The sequence below is a fragment of the Periplaneta americana genome, chromosome 3 (assembly GCF_040183065.1).
Source record: "Periplaneta americana isolate PAMFEO1 chromosome 3, P.americana_PAMFEO1_priV1, whole genome shotgun sequence".
NCBI lineage: Eukaryota > Metazoa > Arthropoda > Insecta > Blattodea > Blattidae > Periplaneta > Periplaneta americana.
The window spans coordinates 131,683,889-131,710,908 of NC_091119.1; the positions used below are offsets into that span (position 1 = coordinate 131,683,889).

General features: G+C 34.5%; 1 protein-coding gene across 2 annotated transcripts; it reads right to left on the reverse strand.

The window, feature by feature from the left end:
• Nucleotides 1–2,939: 2,939 nt before the first annotated feature.
• On the reverse strand, nucleotides 2,940–26,016 carry M6 (neuronal membrane glycoprotein M6). 2 transcript variants are annotated; one of them, XM_069821628.1, is made up of 6 exons: nucleotides 25,746–26,016; nucleotides 25,197–25,356; nucleotides 16,950–17,109; nucleotides 12,891–13,041; nucleotides 10,427–10,575; nucleotides 2,940–8,828 (listed from the first exon to the last, which is right to left on the reverse strand). In XM_069821628.1, exons 1-6 carry the CDS (start codon nucleotides 25,747–25,749, stop codon nucleotides 8,697–8,699), a joined length of 756 nt encoding a protein of 251 aa, XP_069677729.1. In that variant the 5' UTR covers nucleotides 25,750–26,016; the 3' UTR covers nucleotides 2,940–8,696. The 2 variants fall into 2 exon arrangements, with proteins under 2 accessions (XP_069677729.1, XP_069677728.1); XM_069821627.1 differs by lacking the exon at nucleotides 25,746–26,016 and adding an exon at nucleotides 25,435–25,738.
• Nucleotides 26,017–27,020: the final 1,004 nt, after the last annotated feature.

Sequence of the window (27,020 nt, forward strand, 5' to 3'; positions counted from 1 at the left end):
TTCAGAAATTGACATTATTTTTACTATAAAGCTTTTAAAAACGCTTATATACTTAAATGATAACCAACAGTATATTCACGTGATCAATATTGGCAACCCTCCTGTTTGGAACAACACTATGGAAAATTTAAAAAATGAATTATATTGTCAGCAATTATGCTCAGACTGTATTGTGTATTTAATAGCTGTTACAAATAATTTATTTTCATCATATTTAACATTAAAATATATCCAAACAATAAAAGTATCATTGGCACATCTGGGTGGTAACACTGGTTGCAACCGCAGCAAAAGTTTCAACAAAACCGATATAAAAAATGCTGCAGCTGCAACCCTGAGAACCCTGTTCACACGTCGCTACTTTTAAGCTACATGCAGCATGGAAAAGTAGCGGGCAGCAGGTTCGGTAGCTGCTACATTTCGGGTTGCACCGGTGTTCACACATCGCAGTACAAGAGTTGCACAGTTTTTTGTACTGCATCGCTGCAAAAGTAGCGACATGTGACCGTACCTTTAATGTGTTGCATTATTGAGAATTAACTTGTTGACACAAGCATAATTTAAGCTACTGCACTGTACTCTTGGAAGTTAGTTGTGAGAATATTATAAAAAAAGGTAGATGTTGCGTGAGTGAGAGTCAATGTTTGTTTAGTGATTTCTAACTTTTAAGTTACAAAGTCATTACTCTCATCTTGAGTGATTAAAGAATAAGAATCAGTGGGTCATAATATGGAAAAAAAAGAAGAGAGGAGATAGATGAAAACAGGAAGCATTTCTGAAAAAAAGATTTCTGTAAAAATTAGTTATTTTTTTGTATAAAAATGTATTCAGAAAAGAATGAGGGAAGTGTTGTTCATGAGCCAGAGTATGTTTTGTCAATTCTACAGATGTTCCTAACGCATGTAATAACTCCAGAGCATCAGCATCACAGATATCATACCAGAATTTCAGTGGTGAATCACCTAATGAATCTTCAGTTGCAGTGGTGAACTTTAGTAAACCTGAAACAGAAACTAGTAACAGCATTAATAATACGAGTCATAGCTATTAATGAAAATTAGAATCTTGTGCCAAATAGAGACCCAGCACTGCAGAAAATTGATTAACAACTTTGTGATTACATAGCTGTCCATGGGATCGAGTAGAATTTGGAGTGTATTTCAGTAAATCTAAGAGAATGTTGTGATTACGTAGCTGCCAATGGTGTCGAATAGAATTTGAAATGGATTTCAGTAAATCTAAGAGAACATAGTGATTACGTAGCTGTCCATGGCATCGAATAGAATTTGGAGTGGATTTTACTAAACCTAAGAGAATGTCGTGATTATGTAGCTGCCCATGGTGTAGAGTAGAATTTGAAATGGATTTCAGTAAATCTAAGAGAACATAGTGATACATAGCTGCCCATGGCATCAAATAGAATTTGGAGTGGATTTCAGTAAACCTAACAGAATGTCATGATTATGTAGCTGCCCATGGCGTCAAATAGAATTTCAAGTGGATTTCAGTAAATCTAAGAACATTGTGATTACGTAGCTGCCCATGGCGTCAAATAGAATTTGAAATGGATTTCAGTAATTCTAAGAGAACATCGTGATTACATAGCTGCCCATGGTGTCAAATAGAATTTGAAATGGATTTCAGTAAATCTAAGAGAACATCGTGATTACATAGTTGCCCATGGCATCGATTGGAATTTGAAATAGACTTCAGTAAATCTGATTACATAGCTGCCCATGGCATCAAATAGAATTTCAAATAGATTTCAGTAAATCTGATTACATAGCTGCCCATGGCATCAAATAGAATTTGAAATAGATTTCAGTAAATCTGATTACATAGCTGCCCATGGCATCAAATAGAATTTGAAATAGATTTCAGTAAATCTAAGAGAACATCATGATTACATAGCTGCCCATGGCGTCAAATAGAATTTGAAATGGATTTCAGTAAATCTAAGAGAACATCGTGATTACATAGTGGCCCATGGCATCGATTAGAATTTGAAATAGATTTCAGTAAATCTGATTACATAGCTGCCCATGGCATCAAATAGAATTTGAAATAGATTTCAGTAAATCTAAGAGAACATCTTGATTACATAGCTGCCCATGGCGTCAAATAGAATTTGAAATGGATTTCAGTAAATCTAAGAGAACATCGTGATTACGTAGTTACCCATGGCTTCAAATAGAATTTGAAAAAGATTTCAGTAAATCTAAGAGAACATCGTGATTATGTAGCTGCCCATGGCATCGAATAGAATTTGAAATAGATTTCAGTAAGTCTAAGAGAACATCGTGATTACGTAGCTGCCCATGGTGTCAAGTAGAATATGAAATGGATTTCAGTAACTCTAAGAGAACATCGTGATTACATAGTTGCCCATGGCATCGAATAGAATTTGAAACAGATTTCAGTAAATCTGATTACATAGCTGCCCATGACATCAAATAGAATTTGAAACAGATTTCAGTAAATCTGATTACATAGCTGCCCATGACATCAAATAGAATTTGAAATAGATTTCAGTAATTAGTTGTTGTGAAGTTAAATGATACAATATAAACAAAAGTAGGGATATTCAATTTATAAATGACGTCAAATATATTACTCATCGAGATTATAAAGTTTACCATTTTGGGTGCACATAAATTACTTCATTTATGTATGTCTTTTAACTCCTTATCGCATGGGACAGTCTTGCACACACCGGTTTTATATTCAAATAATGTAAGTAGTTCTTTCTTTCTCAACTGATGTCACATGCTCAAATCCAATTGTTGACAGTGTGCCATATCTGTCCCAGTATGCGGAAAGGGGTTAAATGATAGTCCAAGAAAAAGTATTAGTCATAACTTTCTTTAAATCAATAAGTAGGGAAGGGATAGCAAAAATATAACTAAACTGTAGGAATTACTCTAAGAGAGAGAGACAAGGACATATAAAAAGAGAAGATTTATTTAAAAAAATACAATTGTCTCTTTCACAAAACATTATCTTGATGATTTATGATTACAAGAAATATTAAAATGATTGTATACGTGATTATGAAAGAGCTCTGGCAGTCATGTGTCTTCGTTTCATAGGCATTTAAAAATTAAGTTTAGTCTGTACATACAAGAGAAATGTGACTTCTACGAATTACATACAGTTGCAAAGAATACTGAACTTTGAACTACAATTAGATAAGCTGAGAAAAGAAAGAGCACATCAGAGCAAATACGAGGAAAATTAATTTCCTTAAAAAGAATAAAATATGTAAAAAAAAAAAAAAAAAAAACTATTTTTTTAAATATTCCACAGCTGGGATCTAAAATAATGTGACAGTTTGTTGCTCAAATCATACCTACAAGAGGGCTGTATTAAACATATTACAATTTTTCTTGTTACAGACTTCCGTTAACAAAGTGCACCATTAACTAACAGCTAGAGCATCAGCTTTCCATGCTGGTAAAGGGTTCGAATCTTGACAGGTCCAAGTGGAATCTGTGGTGGACAAAGACTGCTTAGTGGTAAGTTTTTTTTTGCAGAATACTCCTGTTTCTTCTATCAGTATTCCACCATTGTTTGATTAAAATGTTATGTTTTATTTAACGATACAACTTCCGAGGTTATATCAGCATTGCCAGTGTGCCGGAATTTTGTTCCACAGGAGTTCTTTTACATGCCAGTAAATCTACAGACATGAGCCTGTCGCATTTAAGCACACTTAAATGTCATTGACAAAGGCCAGCGCTATACCAACTGAGCCAACCAGGCCAACTTGCTTGATTATCATCATCATTATGTAGTTCGCCTGCCATGGTGCATCAAGGGCAAAGCTTACAGCAGCAAAAAGAACAGCTTCAATATGTTGTTCATAGATGGAGATGTGTGGCTGAATGACACAAAGTCAGTACACACCATTGGATAAAAGAAAAACTTCAGTTAACAATAATATGTTTTGATACCTTAAACAAATATAAGATTAATTTATTCTATAAATGTTTCATATCTTTGCCTACTATAATTGCATTAACAGACTTTTTCCTTCACACTCAAGGAATTGGGAATTTTTTTCCAAGTAAATAACAAGAAAAGTAACAAAGTAGATAGTGCTCTCTACAAATGTACTCATAAAAGAGAGAGAGAGAAAAAAAAATTAAATGATTTTTGTGTTATGTAAGGTGTTAAATTAAATTCGGAATCTCCATGACATCTATCACAATCAAGTTGCTAATAAGTTACAAACTTAATTTCTAGTAAATTTAGCTAAATAAAATTATTCGATTAATTAATATATTAATATCATGAAGTAATAATCACACAAAGCAAGCAAATATTTTCCCACTACAATATCTTCCAAAAAAGTTTACATTTTCCTCAGAAAAAATCTATTAGTTCTTGAAATTAAATTTTAATTCTACCTACAGAAATCATTTGACTTAGTTCTTGCTATTATGATGCTTCTCATACTCTAATAGATGTTTAGTGTGGAGAGAAAAAACGTGATGCAAAATATTAGACTGATACTAAGTCTGAAGTTTTGGGGAAATAACCTTTTTGTCACAGTCAAAATAATTTCATGTGCAACAGAGTGAATACAATACATTATGTGAGAGATCAGAAAAATGCAAGTAAAAGGACACTTATACATACAGTCTCTATAAATTCTTATCTATAGCATAAGACAAGAGGTAGGTAAACATTTTTCGACTTTAAAGCTGTCACATATCTTTCAAATATCGAACTCTCAACAAATTTCACTTCCTATATTTTGGACAAGAAATCGTGATTTGACCTCAAGCAAGTGCTCTTTCTTATCTTATCTAATGTATAAATATTTATTTTTATATTTAAACAAAACTTCACATCATAATTTTTCTTCAATATACTAAACCATATTTACAAAACAAGAAGTAGGACATATGTATAAATCAAATACCCATACTTAATCACTGAAAGCAGTGAAATTAACCACCGAAGCTACTACCTCAATATATGTGCATCACTGAAATTCATAGAAAGAATTAACTATTTTCCTGCATGATATGGGAGGCTGTTACATTACAGTAAAAGCGATAATCCAAAGCAATATGCATCATATTTCAGCTGCAAAACATTAAAAAAATACAATAATACTTATCTTTCATTCATGCTTAAATTTAACAGAATACAAAAACATCAAAAAGTTGTCGAGATTACAGCTTGCAGTGCTGTAATAAGATTGCAAGTATTTTCTCTTCTGAATGTATAGAATGTGATCATGCAGATAACATCTTGGTGACAATGTTATAATAGATATGCATCATATTTCAGCTGCAAAACATAAAATAAAAAAAAAAAATACAATAATACTTATCTTTCATACCTCTTAAATTTAACAGAATACAAAAACACCAAAAAGTTGTAGAGATTACAGTTTTCAATGCTGTAATAAGATTGCAAATATTTTCTCTTCTGAATGTATGGAATGTGATCATGCAGATATCTTGCTGACAATGTTATAATAGATAGCACACTTGCTTCATAAATGAGCGACCTTGGGGAAAGGAAGAAAGAGAACCTTTTCCCGACTAGGATTTTTCGTGTTTTCCTCAGTCTCCAGGCAGATTTCATGACATTTCAACATATGTCATGATCACGGCTTTCCACAACCTTTTTAATAATGTGTCTGAGTTGTAAATAAACTTGATAGGAATTCATTATAAATCAAGTGACTTCCAAGCAAATAGAAATGGGAAGACAGTAATGCATAAGCATCTCTGTGTATTAAATGTAGAGAGATATGTATCCCCTACTTTCAGATTCGTGTTGAATAGTATTATATTTCATCCCACATCTTGTAGCAGAGACAAATTAGACTACAAAGGGTGAAAGAATTAACCTTTACCATGAAGCCAAAATGAATAGAAGTATGCATTAGGTCATAAAAAATAATATTAAATATGTATGTTGTGGTTCAATAAACAAGATTCTCATGTATGTATGGCCAGTCAATGACTTAACATCACTATCATAGTACATTACTGAACTGATATGAAAGTAAGAGTCAGAGTGGAATGTAACTGGCAGTAAGAACTTGCACTAAAGCCGCCTTATTTCTTAGAATCCGCCACATTTTGAATTATGATTCTCTGTGTGAGAAACTGTCAACACTTTCAAACTAAATTACTGAACTGATATGAAAGTAAGAGTTAGAGTGGAATGTAACTGGCAGTATGAACTTGCACTAAAGCTGCCTTATCTCTTAGAATCTGCTATGTTTTGAATTCTCTATGTGAGAAACTGTCATCTTATTAAACCATAATGAAACCTCCAATGTCTGACAGCTGCAACTTAAAGAAATGGAATGTACATCAAATCATAATCACATTCTTCCTCTATTTCTGAATATTATCACCTTCAATATTCAGACAATTAACTACTCTGCAAAGATTATGCTTTATGCATAAAGGAAGAAACTTCTCCCTTCATCATGAAATCCACATTTTTCAATGCCAGGAAGTTTAAAAGTCAAGTTAGAACTGTACATGATGTATCAAAAATGTTTCCATTTATCACGTCTGAGAAACTTATTTATTGAACTGATCACGTTTATCTTTGCAATAAATCTCTCTTCAAGCTATATAATTATGTACACCTCCTATACAAATATTACGTATCACTACATCCATCAAGCAATAACTGCAAGTGAAAATCAGATCTGTTGATGGAGCAGTATATATTTCTAAAACATAGATGTTGCATTAAACTTAACATAGTCTTCATTCAACTTCACAGTAACAATAAAAAGAGTAATATGTAGAAGCATTGCCATACTGAAATAAGATACCCCTTTCCTTTTTCGTGTTTCGCCCTCAGAACACTACAAAACAATACAGTAATAATGTTCTGACTTTCTTTGTGGACAAGATATAAGAAATGTTTCTATTTTCAGCCAGGTATTTTGTTACATCTACAACAAAACGACAAAACTGAGAGAGTAGCTTACTGGACGGAGCTTGGAAAGAGTCAAATATGATAAATTAGCAGTCTGAATGCTTCTAGAAAATACTCATAAAAATGTAAATATATAAAAATATTAAAGAAAACGTTAACTGAAAGATATATTACATTCTCAATATTGTCCTTGAAAACAGTTATCACAAATGTTATAAAGGACAACAATTACATCTACAAAAAAAAAATATATATATATATACTATACAAAGAAATCCCCTTGGAGCAATTATAGGAGTCAATCATTGTTAGTGATATGGACTTATTGATTCTAATATTTAAATTCGAAACTGTTACATGTTAAGTGATGCAGCTACTGTTCATGTTATTATAAAATTAATTAGTTCATTGGGAACGAAATTACATTTTATTTAGCCTAATATGATCTTTTTTCAACATATTCACGAATAATCATCTTCACAAGGATGTTGTTAAAACAAAAGATACAAAAAAAATTGAATAGCAATAATCCATTAATATAGTACATATTCAAAACATGCCCTTCCCTCCCTCCCCCCTCAAAAAAAGTAAAATCTGGCACAATGTAAAATGACCATGACCAAACAGCTCTGAGATCTTTTTTTTCAATTCTCTACATTATTTTTGTTCTAATAATCAATCATACAACATGAAAATGAATAAGTACAAGAAGTTAAGTTTCTTTTATCTACAGTATTAACTTATTTCGAAATCAGTTAATTCAAAATAGCATATATTTCGAAGAATTCGTTATTCCTCAGTTTAGCCAGGCTTTGTTGTTTTATACGAATAAAGATATTAAAAACACATTACTTCTTCCAATGAAGTTCAAAAGAATTATATAGTGAATATATTTCAAATTAAGGCCTTATATGAAGTCTTCTATTTATCACTTTGAACTGAATTCAAAACTTTGACAATCATGTCAAAACAAGATCTAAACCAGCAGTCATCAAAACACTGCACGCTCGGGCTAGCATTTCTTACCCGTGAACAAGACACTGTCCTAGTGTGCATTCGTGGCTGCTGGCGGGTATGCTGTCTCTCTATGCCTTGTGCACAGTTCCTTACCCTCCATGCACTCTACCCATTTCAGTGAATGCTGATGACGACTGATCTAAACTAACTTTAGGCATATAGAATGTTCAGAATTCAAATTAAATAATATTCCTGACCATAAGACCATGCTTTTTCTTTTTGGAAGTAAGACATACCTCTACAACCCAGAATTCTTGAGCAACAAAATTTTAAATATGAACACAGTATAGGTATAACAACAGAATGCAAAATTCATGTGCGATATATGCAGCTATGTGCATATATAACTCAGCAGTCACATATATAAACAACTTAGGAGAAAAATATTGATTAGAGTGTGAGCTAGAGGGGCATAGCCTCATTTCATCATACACACTTTTAAAGCTCATCACTTAAAATCATTATGTGTAACCATTTTGACATTTTTTTTTTCGCTTCTATCTTCCTTATCATAAGTATATAAAAATAAAGTCATTATATGGAAAATACAATTTAAAACAAGACCATTTCTGTATAGAATGGTTTGCTGAAGAGGTAAATTTTCCTGAAATTTCTCCATGACTCAAGTCATGATGAGAAATTTAACATCACAATATGAAAAGCTGCGGGAATGTATCTCTTATTTAAAGTTTACATCATTTTTTTTAAGGCGTTGACTCCAATGTTTCCTCCCTGAAGATTTCTTTGGCTGTATCCTAGAAGCGATCTTTGGATCCAGCCACTGAAAGTTCAGGATCCTGAAGATATTGCAGTTCTTGGAGTTCCTGGAACTTTTCGTGGTCTCGGATGTGGGCATAATTGGCAGACAGGCACATCAGGTAGTGAATCTGAGGAAAAGCATATTCGTGATAAAAAAACAATACCCATAATGGCAGGTACCATTTTACAAACAATTTTTTAATCTATTTTGTCATTAAGAATTTCGTGTATTAAGTTGCAGCTTCACCTTAGATTTTAATGTAAATAAACCAGAATAAATAAGTATAATTTTATAATTTATTTTGTTAATGTTCAGACTTAATCTAAAACAATCTAGCAATAGTATTAATATTTTAGTTAGAAAACACAAAATTAATGATACATAAAAGCATAAAATGTACGCAAATTTCTTTGTGGTACACACATGCAGCATGAGACTGTATAACTATACTTATTTATTTTATTTTAGTAGGTTATTTTACGACGCTTTTATCAACATCTTAGGTTATTTAGCATCTGAATGAGATGGTGATAATGTCAGTGAAATGAGTCTGGGATCCAGCACCGAAAGTTACCCAGCATATTCCATACTTATTGTTCATTTTGGATGTATTTCCGCTTTAGTAGATCCCAAAGGAGACTCAGAGAGTCAACCAATGCAACGAAGATACAGAGAGCACCGGGAAGTTCCAATAGTGCCATGCCAGGACATTATTCTATCACGTACACGCAGTCGCTTTGTGCAACATATGGTTTGCTAGCTGTGGGACGAGTGGGAAAGTTACTTTATGGACGCGCCTCGTACAAGTCAAAATACCTTTATCCCGTAACTGACAATAAATAAAGAATAAATATCATGCAAATAAAATTGTAATGCAAGTAGAAACAACCATATAAAATGAATGGCCATGCTTTACAATTGACAATTAATATTTTAATTCTTAATTGTATCTAAACAAAGTAAAATGAATTTCAATTGTTAATTCAATTAAGTTTTGCCCAACATTGGTATGGACACATACATAAGCTAATTTTAAATACCATTTTCTTAACCTTACTCCTGTATTTTTTACTTCATCAGAATGTGAGCCATGTATCACGTCTCGACTGTGCTAATAGCCTACTTGAGCACGCCTTCATTTCGCTTTGACGCCATCTTGCTGTCAGCACCCTCTTTTCCGTACATATTACTTTCATTCTTCCTGTGTCACCACGTCATACGTCATAAGAGGGGTAAGAAAAATAGTTTTCTTAATAGCTGCTCGGAGATCGCCAACTTACTCGGGGAACTTGTTTCGTGGCGTCAACATCGAAGTTTTAGGAGCCTCGTTTTGTGGTTGAATATCAATCCAGACTTGGGAAATTTGCTTCGTCGTAGTAACATCGGATTCTTAGCAGAATCGCTTGCTGCTTGATCATCGAAACATTCAGGAAAGTCGTGTTGTGTTTGTATGGATTTAGTAAAGTTCCATATTGGCGGTGATTTATATTCGGCAAGATTGTTCCTTTATATTTGGTTGTTATTATTATTATCGTTGTTCAGTTTGGTAATTTGGATTTGGTTTACGATAGCATTTTGATCATCCCGATTAATTTGATTGTACTTTCTTCATACAGCGTTATGACTAATTAAAAATTTATTTTTGTCAAGAAAGATTTATTTATCTCAATTCTCGAAATAGAAAAGCTTAGACTTATTAACTATATTCTGATATTATATACTTACAAGGCTTATGATGACAAGCAAACATGCTACTGTTGCAAGAATGAACATCACTTCAGCACGCTCAACATAATCCTTGCAGAATAACTTAATTTCGTGTGTGTCACATACTTCCATGTCCTGAGGTCTTGTGTTATTTGGAAACATGAAATCTAGAAGAAATTCAAATTCACATTATAGATCATCTTACACGTAATATTATATTTACTTTTTTTAATGTTTTCATATTCGTGAAGCTCTTAACAGAAGTATAGCCAACAATTCATTCCTGAATAGTAAGGATTCTGCAGTAACATACTGACCATTATTTTCCATCATTTTAAATAAATATGATTACATTACAACATTCAACCAACTCCCCAAAACCTACCTGAAATACAGAAAATCACTTGTGTGTATGCATTCTCGCATTAGAATATAAATACTTGGAACACATTCCTAACAACTGATAAACTATAGTTCAGCAGTTGATTTGTATGTAGTCGCATTTCTAAATGACATGCTGTACCACAAACACAACATTATATGAACTTTGAGTATTAAAAACTAAGAAGTATTATTTTATGACAATATGACCAGGGGATATTACGCACTTCCACCATACTGTCATCATGAGCTTCCATTATTTTAATCGTCCCAACCACTGCCTATTTTGCCAAATTTGTATATTAATTCAGCAATGATTTTTTTTCTAATCATTATTTTGTATGCATGCATTATATAGATTTCTTTACCAGTTTTGCACTGATAGTATGGTACTTCTTTGAACCATTTTGCGTAAAATAAAGTCACTCCACCTATAAACAGTCAATGAACTTCATCAATAGCTATGATTCAACTCTTCAATAATAATTAGTTGTGAAGACTATGAATCCCCAAAGTCCAGGCCTAGCCTCATGACTCGCATCATCATGGAACACCAACATCATGGTGTGTGATTCAATGCTAGAGATTGTGTGAATGTTAGTCATTCTGGAGAAATGTACTCTTACATGACCCAGCAAAAACATCGGTTAGAATTTCGATGATAAAGTTACAACAGTAACAAAATGCTAAGTGCTCTGAACAGAGATGTAATTTCGTTCTTTCCTTTTTCTATAGTGAATTACCTAATCAATTTTTACTATTTAACAATTTTCAATAAAATGTGAAACATGTGAAATTACAATCAAAATATAAATAAGAAATCAATTACAGTAGAGCATCGATTATCTGAATACCAATCAACCGAAAGCGTTCCAGTCAGAAAATTTGAATTTGCGCATGCGCCATGTAGAAGTTTCGCTAGCGCTATTTGCGAGATTTAGCAGCTAAAACACGAGTCTCAGCTCTGAAGCAAAAAAAAAAAAAGTTTGGACTTCTTTTCCTAAACTGTAGGTCTACTTTAATGCCGTTTTGAACTTGTCAAACTAGGCTAGTCAGTTTTCTGTGTTATTTTATAAGATGTGTGATACAAAACACTGTATGTACAGTTTTGTGTTTAATATCAGTGTTTCTTTGTTTCATACTGCTCCTATATCACCAGCACAATTTGTTTTTGTAAATGATCGGTTATCCGAAAAATCAATTATCCGAACACCCCCTGTCCCCAATTGTTTCAGATAACCAATGCTCTACTGTATTTAAAAGTAGAGTAGGATTTGTACTGCCAACTTTTTTATTCTAATACAGTCTACTTCCTCAGTATTTGTACACCTCTGAAATTTCACGTGATAAAGTGAATGCACTACATGCACTATTACCAGCATTGTATTCTTCCCTCCAAAAATTTTAATTTTCAATCTTGTTTTCTACACTGTGTGTGATGTAGTGGTCAATAGTCATGTCCTTTCAGGAATTCTGACTCCAAATAATTTAGTTTTGTGCATGGCACAGACTTTGATTGTCAGTATTTATAGTCTTGTATATTCTTATTCAGATTTATTTTATCTTGAATGAATACTATTCAAGATGGTGGGAAATAAAATACTGCCAACTTTTTTATTCTAATACAGTCTACTTCCTCAGTATTTGTACACCTCTGAAATTTCACGTGATAAAGTGAATGCACTACATGCACTATTACCAGCATTGTATTCTTCCCTCCAAAAATTTTAATTTTCAATCTTGTTTTCTACACTGTGTGTGATGTAGTGGTCAATAGTCATGTCCTTTCAGGAATTCTGACTCCAAATAATTTAGTTTTGTGCATGGCACAGACTTTGATTGTCAGTATTTATAGTCTTGTATATTCTTATTCAGATTTATTTTATCTTGAATGAATACTATTCAAGATGGTGGGAAATAAAATAGCAATATATCAGCGAGCATAATATTTTAAAATTAACAATAATGTTGATGACTAAACATTTATTTCTCATGTGCAAATGAGTATGGCCAATCAGTGTCCTGACAGAAAAAAAATTATTATGTACTGGACTAACATAATAAAGGTGCTTTAGGCTTAAAAAACGAAATAAAATCTTACCAAACTGTTTGAAGTCAATGCACTTCTCATTGTTTTGAACTTCTTTGTTAGAACACAGGGACCAAAATATTGTGAAAATAAGTGTCACAATGACCAGGAAACACAACATCAGCAGCCAGGCAATCTGCAGGATATACGTGATACTCATGAACTGCAAAAAAGAATTATATAATTTTACACATACAATAAAATGATTTCACTAGTGCCTATTTAATTTCATTTTTATTTTTTCATTTATTGCATTCCATATATCTCACTTCAGCACTGTAGCTTTCAGGTGTGGAACAAGTCAAAAGTTACACAAAAATGTAGACTACACATGTAGCAGATTAATTCAATTTACAGGCATAAACAATATTCATCAGTTGCATTGAAAGGTATGAGGTATAAATTTTGCTAATTCTGTTCTGAATCTTTTTTCTTGACCCTTCAAAGCTGTAAGAAAATTAGCCAGTGCATTAAGGATCGTAATACATGAATAATGAACTCCACTTTTATAACAGTTTAGATTAACAGAAAGTAGATGGAGATCTGATTTGTGTCTTGCATTAAAATTATTAATGTTTTGATTAGTACTGAATGTATCTTGGTTTCTAATATAAGACATCATTAGGGAAAGAATGTTCTCACAAGGTAATATCAAGATTTCTAAATTTTGGAAAATCTTTTTATGCACACCTGTCATTATTCTTATAGCTATCTTTTGTAAAACAAAATTTAGCTTCAGACGCGTTGCCCCAGAATATTAATCCATATTTCATTATAGAGTGAAAGTATGCAAAGTATGATATTTTAAGGGTGCTAATATCGCCAATAGAAGATAAGAATCTTAATATAACAGGCAGAACTCAATTTAGAAGTAATATATTTTGTGTGTGTTTTCCAGCTCAACTGATATCCAACTTCAAGTAAATAAACTTTGTGCTTACAGATACTTTGAGATCAGTTCCATTTAATTTAATGTTGCATGAAAACTGAGCACTATTATGTGTAATAAATTTGATTACCCTGGCTTTATCAACATTAAGTGCTAGTTTATTTGCACCAAATCATTCATTAGATTCAACACTGTATTATAGTCCCGTCGCTCTAATTTCCGGCAGCCAATCGCGTTGCAGGTCGGCTACATTTAAACGTGTACGTCTTGTGATTTGCTGATTCATTTCTTAAGGCTCGATAAATACTTAATATAATCTCCCGCCATTTTAGCTCTTTTTTTGGCGTTTGCAGAAAACACACGAAGACGTTATTTGCCGCTCAATTATTTGCTGAATTACATTGCGTTTGATTTATTATCATAGGAGCTACGACATGATAATGTTTAACGGTGCGGCAAATAGATTCCTCGTATGGTAGCTCGGCAATGTGAGAACAAAAATGGCGAATGATACTACCTACCTAGACTTCATAGAGCCTTTACTTTCTAAGACGTAAGCAAAGGGGCGGAATCACGCCGGAAATAACAGCGTCGGGACTATAGAAGTATTTATAAAGTGATCATAATGTTTACTCGAGATAAACACATTTGTATCATTACCGGGATATATATATTTCTTTTTCCATTATTAGTATCTGAACTGTCTGACGAGTTAGCTCTGTGGTAGCATGTCTGCCTCCAGATTAGCTGGCCCAGGTTCGATTCCCAACAGAGTCAGAAATTTTCATGTAAAATTTCAACCTCGGGACTAGGAGAGACGGCAGTGCACAATTTCTAATCACCAAATTGTGCACTAATATGCCTGGTTAAATCCTAAATCTCTCCACAGTGCATATGAAGAGAAGGTATATGTCACTGTTGATAGTGATTCGTCCATCAGATGGGGACATTAAGACTGGCAGCCCCTTTGGTGCTATTCAACAGGAGTAGATTACGTGCCGGCACTGGGTTTTCCCTTCTCCCTTCCTCACCATCATCATCCTCACTCATTCCCTACACTACACTTACACTCATCCTAGTACACGACATAATTCTTCACAGATACACATCATGTATAATATGGCCTGCCAAAGTAGTGTGCAATGGGTCACACTCCTGCCATCTATCCACAGTATGCAAGTGAAGTGTGTAGACATTAGACACACACACACACACGTATCTAAACTTATCTTTGTTTCGGCATCATTGCCAACCTAAAAATGGGTTTATTCATAGTAGTGCTGAAGTTATAATCACTCTTTCCCTTTCCTTGACAACCAACACATTACCAAGAAAAGACCTGCAATCTAAAATTAAAATTTCCTTATACACTCTGGTTTACAGGGGAAAGGAACTGGCCACCCTACCCCATTATCTCCTGGCCTAGTTACTCATAAGTGGTGCCTTGTTGGTATCACTTGTGAGGTTCAGACCGTCTTCGGACAGTTGACTAAACAACAACTACTTTGGTTTAGATACTAGTAATGGAAAAAATACTGTATACCACATGAGAGTAAACAGATTTAATGTACTCATGTAAATTATCACCCTTGGCTTTGCCTCGGGTGCTAAACTTTCCACTCATGGATAAAATCAAATTTTACCCTAATGTTTAATATTTGTAAATTCTGAGTGAGTAATTTTGTAACTATAGGCCTATTTGTTTTTCACCTGTTTCATTTAACGATGTTTTTGGATGTAAAAAAATGTGCGTTTGAGTGTGAGGCAGTTCATAGAAGGCCAAACATCATGCGACAATGAACCGAAAGAGTCTCAGTCATGCACCAACTAGATCAACCATACAGAGCCACATACAGGTGTAACATTCCTGACACCACCACCACCACCACATGTCTGTCAACTGACAATGAATGTCGATGGGTGTTATACCATGTAAGTGGAGAATCAGATGATAGCACACTGGTCTTATAATATAACACCCTGATGTAATAACAATGAGAAACCAGATGATAATATGCTGGTCTTGTAATGACAACGAGAAACCAGATGATACCACATTGGTCTTGTAATGATAATGAGAAACGAAATGACAATATGCTGGTCTTGTAATGATGATAACACGCTGGTCTTGTAATGAAAATGAGAAACGAAATGATAATATGCTGGTCTTGTAATGATGATAACATGCTGGTCTTGTAATGACAATGAGAAACCAGATGATAACATGCTGATCTTGTAATGACAATGAGAAACCAGACGATAACACGCTGGTCTTGTAATGAAAATGTCGTCTTTTGAAGTATCAAAAAACACCTAACTCTCACTACAGCTACTTGAGTTACCGTATCATGCATTCGCAAAGAATGCCCACATCTTTTAAGATCAACTGCATGTTTCTATCTGCTCCCAGTACTGAGAAAAAAATTAGGAGATCTTAGAACTTAACGAGACAAGATGATTGCAACTGGCAATAGACAGTCTTCCTTCCTTGTGCCTCACTGCACTAAAATTGTTTTTGGAAGTACGTTATTACCAATGAAGGCAAATGTATTTAATAATAAATATTAGCCAGTTTAAGTTAAAATTTAATGAATACTAAACAAATTCAAACATAAATATGGTCGGTTTATACATAGTGATAAGAGAAGCTATAAATTAATTGCCAAGGAGAAGTTTCAACTGAGGGCAACAGCAATAAAATTAAAGTGAAGGCTAAACTAGGTTGGAAATGTTTTGAAGTAGGTATTAAATACACTTTCAACATTTAAGTAAATTATTATTAGAAAGACAGGAAGGTGGACATAATATATTGACTTTGGATGGGCATTTAGTCCACTAAAGTTCCCCTGCTCATACTATCTCTTGATGGATGAGTATATAGGCCCTATCTATGTCACTTCAAAGCAAAAGAAAAAAAATTGTTGTACATTGTGGGCCCACCAGAACAGGTCATTCCATTATTTCTTAGTTTTAATGCAATCATTATTATCATTTCTCTGCAATTTTAAATGTCAGTTGTTTTGTTGATCTTTTTTAATAAACTTACATTTTACAAAATACTAACATTTAATGTAACTTTACTACTACTTCTGTACAGTTATTTCAGTCAGTCCAATTCCAACAAATAAGAAAGGCTGCACTACTGTGAAGGTATTTTGTTAAGCATGAGTCTTACAACTTACTACTGCACATGAGATACGTCCACCAACTCGAGCACTCCAAGCTCGATAAACTTTGTGCCTTGTTGCTCCAGTTGCTAAACAACCAACAAACAGGATCATCAGACCTAAGGCTCCCATACTTGCTCCGACCACAACAAATACTAGCTGCACTGCTTCCAACCTGAAAAGTTACACAATTTTATTAAAATGAAAAGAATACATGAAGGGCAAATATATTCTAATTATCACATTCTGAGCTTCAATAAACAATCCTACAAAATAACATAGATGACAAGAATATAGCCACACAAACTATATATTATTTTGTAATTACTGGTATGTTACCGGTCATGACGATACCAATAAAATATAAAATACTGTATTTTCGAAAGTAAATGTTGGTTTGAGAGCATTTATTTATGCTTAAGAAATGGCAGCCAAGGAATAAAAGGTTTGTTTTGTGTTTATTTGATTTTTGTGGTGGAACTATTTTCTGGTGATCAGAGGTTTGTATGCTTCTAAGATTATGAAGTTACTATGGCAATGTTTTTTCGTAATGTGTGATACTGTAAAGATTTTCTGTTAGTTGGCATTCGATTAGATGGTAGATTTGATTACATTCTGCGAAGTTAGATCATATCATTGAGTGTTTGGGTTAATGATTATGGAGGAAACAGGACTCAAAATGCATGGTTTGTCCGACGGTTATCAATGAACAGTTTTAGGATTTACAAAGGAGCCACTGTTGAATACTGAAGAACTGCGATCTTATTTGTTGAGATAAGGCATATTATCCGATGAATAGGGGAGAGAGGGGATACATTGGACAGTTTATCTTATTAAATTTTTGTGCACTAAGCTTATGAATTAAAAAGATTCTTTCCACCTGGTTTTGATTTGTTGGACATCTGGTTGTCATTAAAAATTTTAATCATTTTCATATTAGTAAAACTGAAATCATCTTTTGAATATATTTGAAGAAATACACTTTGTCCAGAGTATCCCCAGATATGGGGATACATTGGACAGAAATCAAAATATTTTGTATACAGAAAAAAATGATCATACATGGTCTCTAAATTTCAAATACAATAATACTAACAAACTACAACTAAATTCATATATGTACAATCAATACAATACATTATTGGATACAAAATGGCATGAAATCAAAGTCAAAAGAGGTCATATTTTCAAAACGCTTTTTGTTGTCTTTGATAGGTTCAGGCAACTTCAGCACAGTCTCCTCGTATGACACAAATGATACTGGCTCATCAGTTTCAATGAACCGATTAGAAGCGATCTGACGTTTAAAAAATTTCACATCATATCCATCCACGGCTCGATTAACAATTTGGGCTACATAATTTCTTGAAGTGTTTTTGCCACTAACTCTGACAATTACAAAATCGCCAGAATGTAGGGAGTAAATGGGTTCAACTTCATTTTCATGTGAATCTTGATCTGAGTCAGAGGTATTCTCACCAACTTCCTCTAAAGGTGATGAAGACCTCTGACGAACTCTCCTCTTCTCTGCCTGTTTTTCCTTTGAGTTTTTACACTTCCGTTCTGCGATCTCATTTTTTTCTGGAGAATCTGTTGCTATCATACAACGACCCCTTTTTCGCCCACGACAGGACAATTTGCGAGGTGGTGCTTCTGGAAAGGGCCTTACTTCTTCAGGACTGACATATGTATTTTCGGTTGTCGAAGATGTTGGAGTTTCTAATGTTCTAGAGCTGACAACTGAAGTAATTACAGCATCTTCTACTTTAGATCCTGCTTGTTCTTCTGCAATTGATCCTGGAGAACTTTGATGGTTCAAAAGCACTGGAGGTGGGCGATCTGATACTACAGACGACAAGAAATGTTCATTGGGGAATATATTTCGGTCAAATGGAGAAATTCCACAAGATTTAAATCCCGATTTAATGTTTCCTGGGATCGCTGCTCTGTCCCATGCAGTTGCACTCATTTGTGGTAATTCAAAGATTGTCACACTTTCATTTGGATGACTAAGGTGCCAGGCGTTAACTGCTTCATTGAAGAATTTCTTGAAAGGACCAAACACGCAGTGGTCCAGGGGCTGGAGCTTATTGGATGTGTGTGGTGGGAGGGTCAAGATGGTAATGCCATTTCCCTTGCAATAATCTGGGCCTTCTACACTCAGGTGGGACTCATGATTATCCATGATCAGCAACACCGGATTTCCATTTGAACAACGTACATTTTCTTTAAAAAATATCAAAACGCTCAAGAAATTTTCCGCTGTCATCCAACCTGACTTGTGGACAAGACCCAAAGCCCCTGTAGGTGCACCAACCATCATGCGTGCTTTGTCAAAGCGAACGCGGGGGAATATCCACACAGGAGGTAAGGCATTTGCGCAAATGATACCAACTTGTGTCATAAGTTCACCCCGCTCCCTGGAAGTCACTTGTCCTACCTCTTTTTCACCTTTTTTTGCGCGATTACTTTACCACAGGTGGCACAGTGTTCAAGCCAGTCTCGTCTAAATTGAAAATCTGATACGGCATGAATTTACGTCTCTGCAGCACAATGTCCAACTTATCAAAGAACTGGCCCACTGTTGCTCTATTGAATGCCTGCATTCTGGCTAGACTTGTAGCTTCTGGTGTTCTGATGGCGAGTGCTGGGTTTCTTTACAAAAATGCTGAGAACCAATCCAAACCAGCCTCCTTATTTGCTTTCCAAGATGCAGGTATTGTCATCAGTTCATTCTTTTTAGCATATTCGAAAGCCAATCGTCTTGTTTGTTTTGGTGTCAGCCCATAAAACATAGTTGAACATAACAACAAATAATCAGCAAGAGCTTATTCCAAGTGACCTGGAATTACTTGACGATTCTTAAAATTGGACTTGAAATTCATTGAATCAAACCCAACCTCCCTTGATTTCTTCACATACATTGCCAAGCGGGATTTTTTGACACCATGCTGTTCTGCAGAAGCTCGCAGAGACATATTATTATGTAATACATCATCAACTGCTGCTTTAATATCCGCCTCAGAAAACTCATGATCTGTTTTTCTTGTGTAGACTCGAGGCATCTGCAGACAAATAAAGTAAATAGTTAATTGATCTAATGTAGACATATTTAAAAAAAAATAGAAAAAAATATTAATGCAAGGGGATACATTGGACATCACTGTCCAATATATCCCCATGTTCTGGTTTGGTACTTTTTTCCTTTTCTTTCACAAAGGATTTCAACCTCACTAAAGTATTATACATGAAATGAATTCTCATAATATCCACAAATATACAACGTTATAACTTGCACTATGATTTGAAAAGAAACTATTTAATAGAGAATAGCACTTACCTCAAGATTTACATCAAAATTACGAAAAACTGGAAAATGCTGCTGTTCGAAAATCTTCTTTGTACTTCTGGTCAAAAACACTGTACTTTCATAAGATATGAACAAATGAATATCTCTGGTCATTGATGCCAACATGGAAGGTCATATAGACGGAAATTTGCATATGTCCATTGTATCCCCATGTCCACTGTATCCCCTCTCTCCCCTATATTTGTGCAAACTGTGGAATAAGCGAGTTTTCATAAGGTAGAGGATCACTGACAGGTTAGGTCTGGTTTTGTTCAAGCTTATGTTATGTCTTGCATCTACGTTTTTCTGGTTATAGTTAGTAAGGTAGAAAGCGAGTTTTCGGAAGATCGAGAATAAGTGGCAGGTTAGATTTGGTTTGTTCAGGCTTTTGGTATGCCTTGCATCTACGCTTTTGGTAAACAGGTGGATACACAAATATAAGTATAATTTGCTATGTTTGTGAAAAATACGTTAGGTCTATTTTGTATTGTATTATATTATTTTATTTAATCTTAATATTGCTATAAAGTCTCAATTTATAATCACAGTCTAGTTGAAATATACAGGATGATTCATGAGAAAAGGTAAAAAAAAATTAGGATACGATATCTTAAATCACTTTGAGTGAAAAAGTTCACATGAACATAGGTCTGTTTTCAAACGATGGTGGAGCTAGATGCATTTTTTTTTAGTAAAACATCTCACCCCAATGTGAATCAGACATTGCCATATGCTGCTGACGTGAGATATGAGACAAAATCACCAATCGCAATGACTGACGTAACATTGGAGTCGATACTGTGAGCAATGTGTAGTAAGAGAAGTTCATTCACCTCACAAACCAGGTAGTGGGGGATTACAAATGTCCAATTGTTGCCCTTGTCTGATGTAACGACACAGAAACCTCACATAATACAAACACAGTATCACTTAGTATCAGTTTACAGCAGTTCAGTCAGATACCTACAGTACAGTAGTAGGTACAGTTGTCGGAAGTGTTAAGTTGTGTTTTTCAAGATGCCTTATAAATTTTCGACTGCAGAATACGTCGATATTGTGTATGCTTATGGTTTGTGCGATGGAAGTTCGTTGCGTGCCGTCACTGAATATGAACGATGCTTTCCAAACAGAAGGGTACAAGATCGAAGAGTATTTACTGTCTATGGAGTTGGATGAAAGACTTTGTATACCAAAAGATGGTGGAAACGAGAAAGGCACTAATCGACCGTACGTTGGATGCTGCACGTCGCATAAAGAACAGTCACGAGTAACGAATGCGATTCACACCTGAGTGCAACAGTGCATTGAAGCAGGAGATACCTTTGAAAACGTGCGGGAACATCGATCCCGACATCTAGAATATTAGTTATGTATGCATAGGTGAACATAAATTTTAAATAAGTCCGTTATCTCTATCTAAATGCGAGTTAGTACAATGGAATCCCAGAAGTTTTTGTGAAATCAAAGCGCCATATCTCCGTAACCGTTCGAAAATGGAGCCATATTCATATGAACTTTTTGATTCAGAATGACTTCAGAATCCACATCCTAAATTTTTTACCTTTCCTCGTGAATCACTCTGTATACAGAAGAGGTCTACAATATAGTCTACTAGTACAACACAAAGTTTTAGTATCAATTTCATGAAGCAGTGTTGAACGCCATGAATTCACATACAAAATAGGTGTGAGAAATTAGGTACTTCTTTAATTTCACCCTAAATAATCTCATGTTTTGAGTTTCATTTTTTATATCCATAGGAAGGCTATTAAAAAATTTTACTGCCATATAACACACTCCTTTCTGATAGCACGATAGACTTGCTGATGGAGTATGAAAGTCATTTTTTGACGCGTTTTTATGCTACGAATTGCTAAATTAGTTACAAAGTTTTCACAATTACATACAAGGAAGATTACTGACAAGCCATGGACATTATTCGTAGTTTTTTTTTTAAATAATCCTACATGATTCCCTAGATTTGACACCTACTATTATTCTAATTACTCTTTTTTGTAGTAGGAATATACTGTTACTATCAGTGGAATTTCCCCAGAATATTATTCCAAAACTCATTACCGAGTGGAAGTATGCAAAGTATATTGTTTTTAAGGTATTGATATTACTATCTTTTGCATAGATCTAATAGCAAAACATGCTGAATTTAGTTTGGGGGTAATTTCTTTAATATAATTTTTCCAATTCAACACAATATCGATTTTTAAGCAAAGGAATTTGGTTGTTATTTCTATTAGGGACCTATTGTTAATTATTGCGCTTGAAATTTGCGGATGGATTTAAATGGAATCATGTTAGTTTTGTTACAATTTAATACTAATTTATTGACTGAAAACCAGTCACATATTTTGCGGAGAATTGCCTCTGTTGAATGTTGAATGTAGAGTTATTGACTGTAATTACTATACTTGTGTCATCTGCAAATAATATGGGATGACCTACATCTTTTATTAGGAGGGCAAAATCATTTTGAACACTAGAAAAAGTAGGGGACCTAATATTGATCCTTGAGAAATTCCATTATTAATAGTTCCCCGTGTCGAGATAGATTTCATAGTATTATTGATTTCGACTTTCTGTGTTCTGTGTATTTTTGTCTTAGAAAATATCCATTCTTTAAATTTGGAGTTTGTAACATTTCATGAGGTTTTAGAAATTTTGAAGGGAAAAGAGGGCAAAATCTTAAACAGAACAGCAGCAGAGTTAGTTATACCCACTCTCGTCACACAGCAGCTGCTCTGTCTACCTCCCGCCTCAGTGGCTCACTCCATAGCTAACACATAACATAACAAACCCACGTCCGCAAAAACTTACATATAAAATAATTTAAAAGCAAATAAATGAGCAAGAATAAAACTCATTAAATAAACAAGTAATAGTATTAAAATAATAAGGGTTGTGGTTACTAATACTTTGGTTGATATATAAAATATTTCATTTGACGCTAGTCTTGTAACATAAATATGTTGATACACGAGCATACTTTACATCATACAGTACATCTACAGTCATATCCATTGTTCAAGAATTAAAACAGAAAATCAATATCCCGAATTTAAAAGAAAACCTACAAATTAAACCAAACCCTTTAACTCTATTAAATATGCAATATAATCTAAATTTAACAGAAGAAATACTGAAATCAGAAGTAAACACTGAAATACTAAAACAATTGTCTTTAGAGACAATTAATATTAGATACCCTCTACAAAACTGGCTTCATTTATACACTGACGGATCCTTGATCTCCAGAGAACAAGGTGCCGGTGCAGGTGTTACGTGCTGTCTCTTCTCACTTTATAGATCTCTTGGGTATGGAACAACAAGTTTTGATGGAGAAATCATTGCAATAAGTGAAAGTCTCAGGAATCTTCTATGCCACATCAGTAAATTTAAAAATGCAGTTATATTGTCAGACTCCAAAGCAGCTATTCTATCAATAGTCTCTAAACACACACCTTCATCTCAAACAGCAGAAATAGCTAAAATGCTCTCTCAATTAATATCACTCAATAAAAGAATTGTATTCCAATGGATACCATCCCATTGTGGAATCCTGGGAAACGAGAATGCGGATGCTTTAGCAAAGAAGGGCAGCACTGCTACTTACAGACCTGTTACTAAATCTACGTATTACTCTGTGAAGAGATTTATTAAATCTACATACTTAGACTTCAACAAACAAAATTTGATAACACAATCCCAAGGGAAAAAATGGAACTCTCTGCATCAAAATCCACAGTTAATTCCCGATTTACCATGAAAATCGTCTGTAGCTGCATTTAGATTGGCAACAGGCCATGATTGTTTGGCCAAACACCTGCATAGAATTGGAATATATCAGTCCCCTAACTGTCCATTGTGCAACTCAAACCAAGAAATGGATTCGGAACACCTCAAAATCTGTGCTTCAGTGGCTGGCCATGATAATATCTTTGAAAGATATTGGAGTGCAAGAGGTCAAATGACTTTATTGTCAAACGCCTGGCATTAGAAAACAACAACAACATCAGCTACTATAATTATTATTGCAGTACCAACATTTTTGGCTGGATCTTATTCAAGAGATTTAATTTTGGAAATAGTATCTTTAAGATATATAAATATCTTTGGATTTTTTTAATTTTATTTTGCATTCGATACTCACGTATTTATCATAACTTAACACAACACACAACAAACCTACGCCCGCCCCAAAATGAAATGTGCATTCGACAATCACGTACTTGGCATAACACAACACTCTTTTCAGATTTTCCCGGAAAAGAGGCCATCATAACAAACTAATTTGTCCACACCTGTGGAGTAACGGTTAGTGCATCTAGCCGCGAAACCAGATGGCCCGGGTTCGATTCCCGGTCGAGGCAAGTTACCTGGTTGAAGTTTTTTCCGGCGTTTTCCCTCAATCCAATATGAGTAAATGCTGGGTAACCTTCGGTGTTGGATCCCAGACTCATTCCACTGGCATTATCACCTTCACCTCATTCAGACGTTAAATAACCTAAGATGTTTATAAAACGTCGTAAAATAACCTACTAAAATAAAAACAGACTAATTTTACAGATACTTTCTTCAGGCTCTCGAATGAATCTTTAAATATATTCTCGTCAAACTAATGCTGAGGAAGTTACGATGATTTTGGAAGTAAAATCGTTTCATTTATCAGGGATTTTTTTTTTTTTGTGTTTGAAGATGCAGTTGATCGTATATGCAAGGCATGACAAAAGCCTAAACTAACCAAACACAGATATGTAGCTATATGCAAGGTGTATAAGCGGAATACGAAGGGAACTACCTCAGCATTAGTTTAGCCTACATTCTTGCCATCAACATTATTATGTCACCAAATTACTTGGCACTTTCTACCAAACCACAGTTTCAAATACTATATTTACCATGCAAGACGTAGATGAAACACTTGATCAAACATAAGTGCACTCAGTGTAGCACCCCGATACATAGTACCGCAGAATACTCCGACACCAACAATGCACATGATTGTTGCAATAAGGGTTGCATATGGTATCCGAGTCATACAGTCTCGACACTGGCTCCCTGCAAGAAAATAGGAAAATATGAAAGTAAAGTATATGCTGAAAAACAACACCATTAATTTACTATTTATTCACTTACCACCACCATAACGTCCCAAATAAGCAGAATGCAACGAATGTTCTGAAAAGCGCCCCAAACTTTCATGAGAATAACCATGACGCTGTCTCAGAGGCATCATTGGTGTAACACTTTCGTTTTGATATGCATCCCTAGATGCCATTTTTAAAGTAATGCGACCCGTATGAATGTTTCCTTGTCTGCAATCGCTATCGTTTCGGTTCCAATAGAGTACATGTGATTACGTATCTAAAACTGACCCTATCGATCATATACTTCAATCTACAATCTACTCAAGACAACTGATAACGTAAGATTAGAAAAATACACACCCATTATGAAGGATATACGTCAGAGGTTATTCGATGACTTCACAAGCAGACGTCCCACACAAAGAATAATTTCACAGTGGCCACAAACTGGAATGTTTAGAGCTTTCGAAAAACTATGCGCACATTATATGTACATCTATATTTAGTATCCTTAGATAATGTAGCAATGTATACTACTATTTGTGACCAAAACAGTTAATTAAATACGCCATTTTAAGTGCATTGTACGAAAACAACGAGAATGAATTGACCATCTTACAGAAAACAGCAGAACTACTTCCCAGTAACGATGAAGCGACTTCGCTGTCTCGCTCGGTTAGGTGATTAGCTTTTCACCACTGCCTGCTCGATCGCATCCTGTAGAAGCAGCCATAGGATGTGATCGAGCAGTCAGTGGTTTTCACATTTCGATCACATCATCACATATTAAGGCCAATTTACACGGGGATAGTTTACAGGAGTCAAGTGCTTGAAACCAGTCGACTTTTCTTCCACTTTCCCCGTGTGATATGGCCGGGACAGTTAAGTTGTGACTTGGCGGTCAAGCAGAATTTGAGTTGACGACTCGTCAACTTTTGTGTCCACTTTCCCATCACGTGATCAAGTTGACTCCGCCACTTTCCTCGTGTGAATGCTAACTTCTTGTAGGCTTGTAGCAAGTAGCAACTTGCAAACAGATATTTTGTTAATATTGTGACTCATAGACAACTAAATAGAGTGTGAGTGTTTAAATTAATAGGTAATTGATTTAGGTATCGAATTTGAGATTAATTTAATTTTCAAACCACACATTTTAACAATTACGAATTCTACTTACAAATCCCAAGAGGAAGCGCATTATCTGACGAAATTTATAAACTTGTACTTACTATTTGGGAAAAGGAAATTGTACCAGAACAATGGAAGGAGTCCATAATCGTACCTATCTTTAAGAAGGGGGATAAGACTAACTGTAGTAACTTTCGAGGAATATCGCTTTTGTTGACGTCGTACAAAATTTTGTCCAATATTCTTTTGAGAAGATTAACTCCATATGTAGATGAAATTATTGGGGATCATGAGTGTGGTTTTAGGTGTAATAGATCAACTATTGATCAGATATTTTGTATTAGACAGATATTGGAGAAAAATGGGAGTATAAGGGTACAGTGCATCAGTTATTCATTGATTTCAAAAGGCATATGACTCGGTTAAGAGAGAAGTTTTATAAAATATTCTTATTGAATTTGGTATTCCCAAGAAACTAGTTCGATTAATTAAAACGTGTCTCAGTGA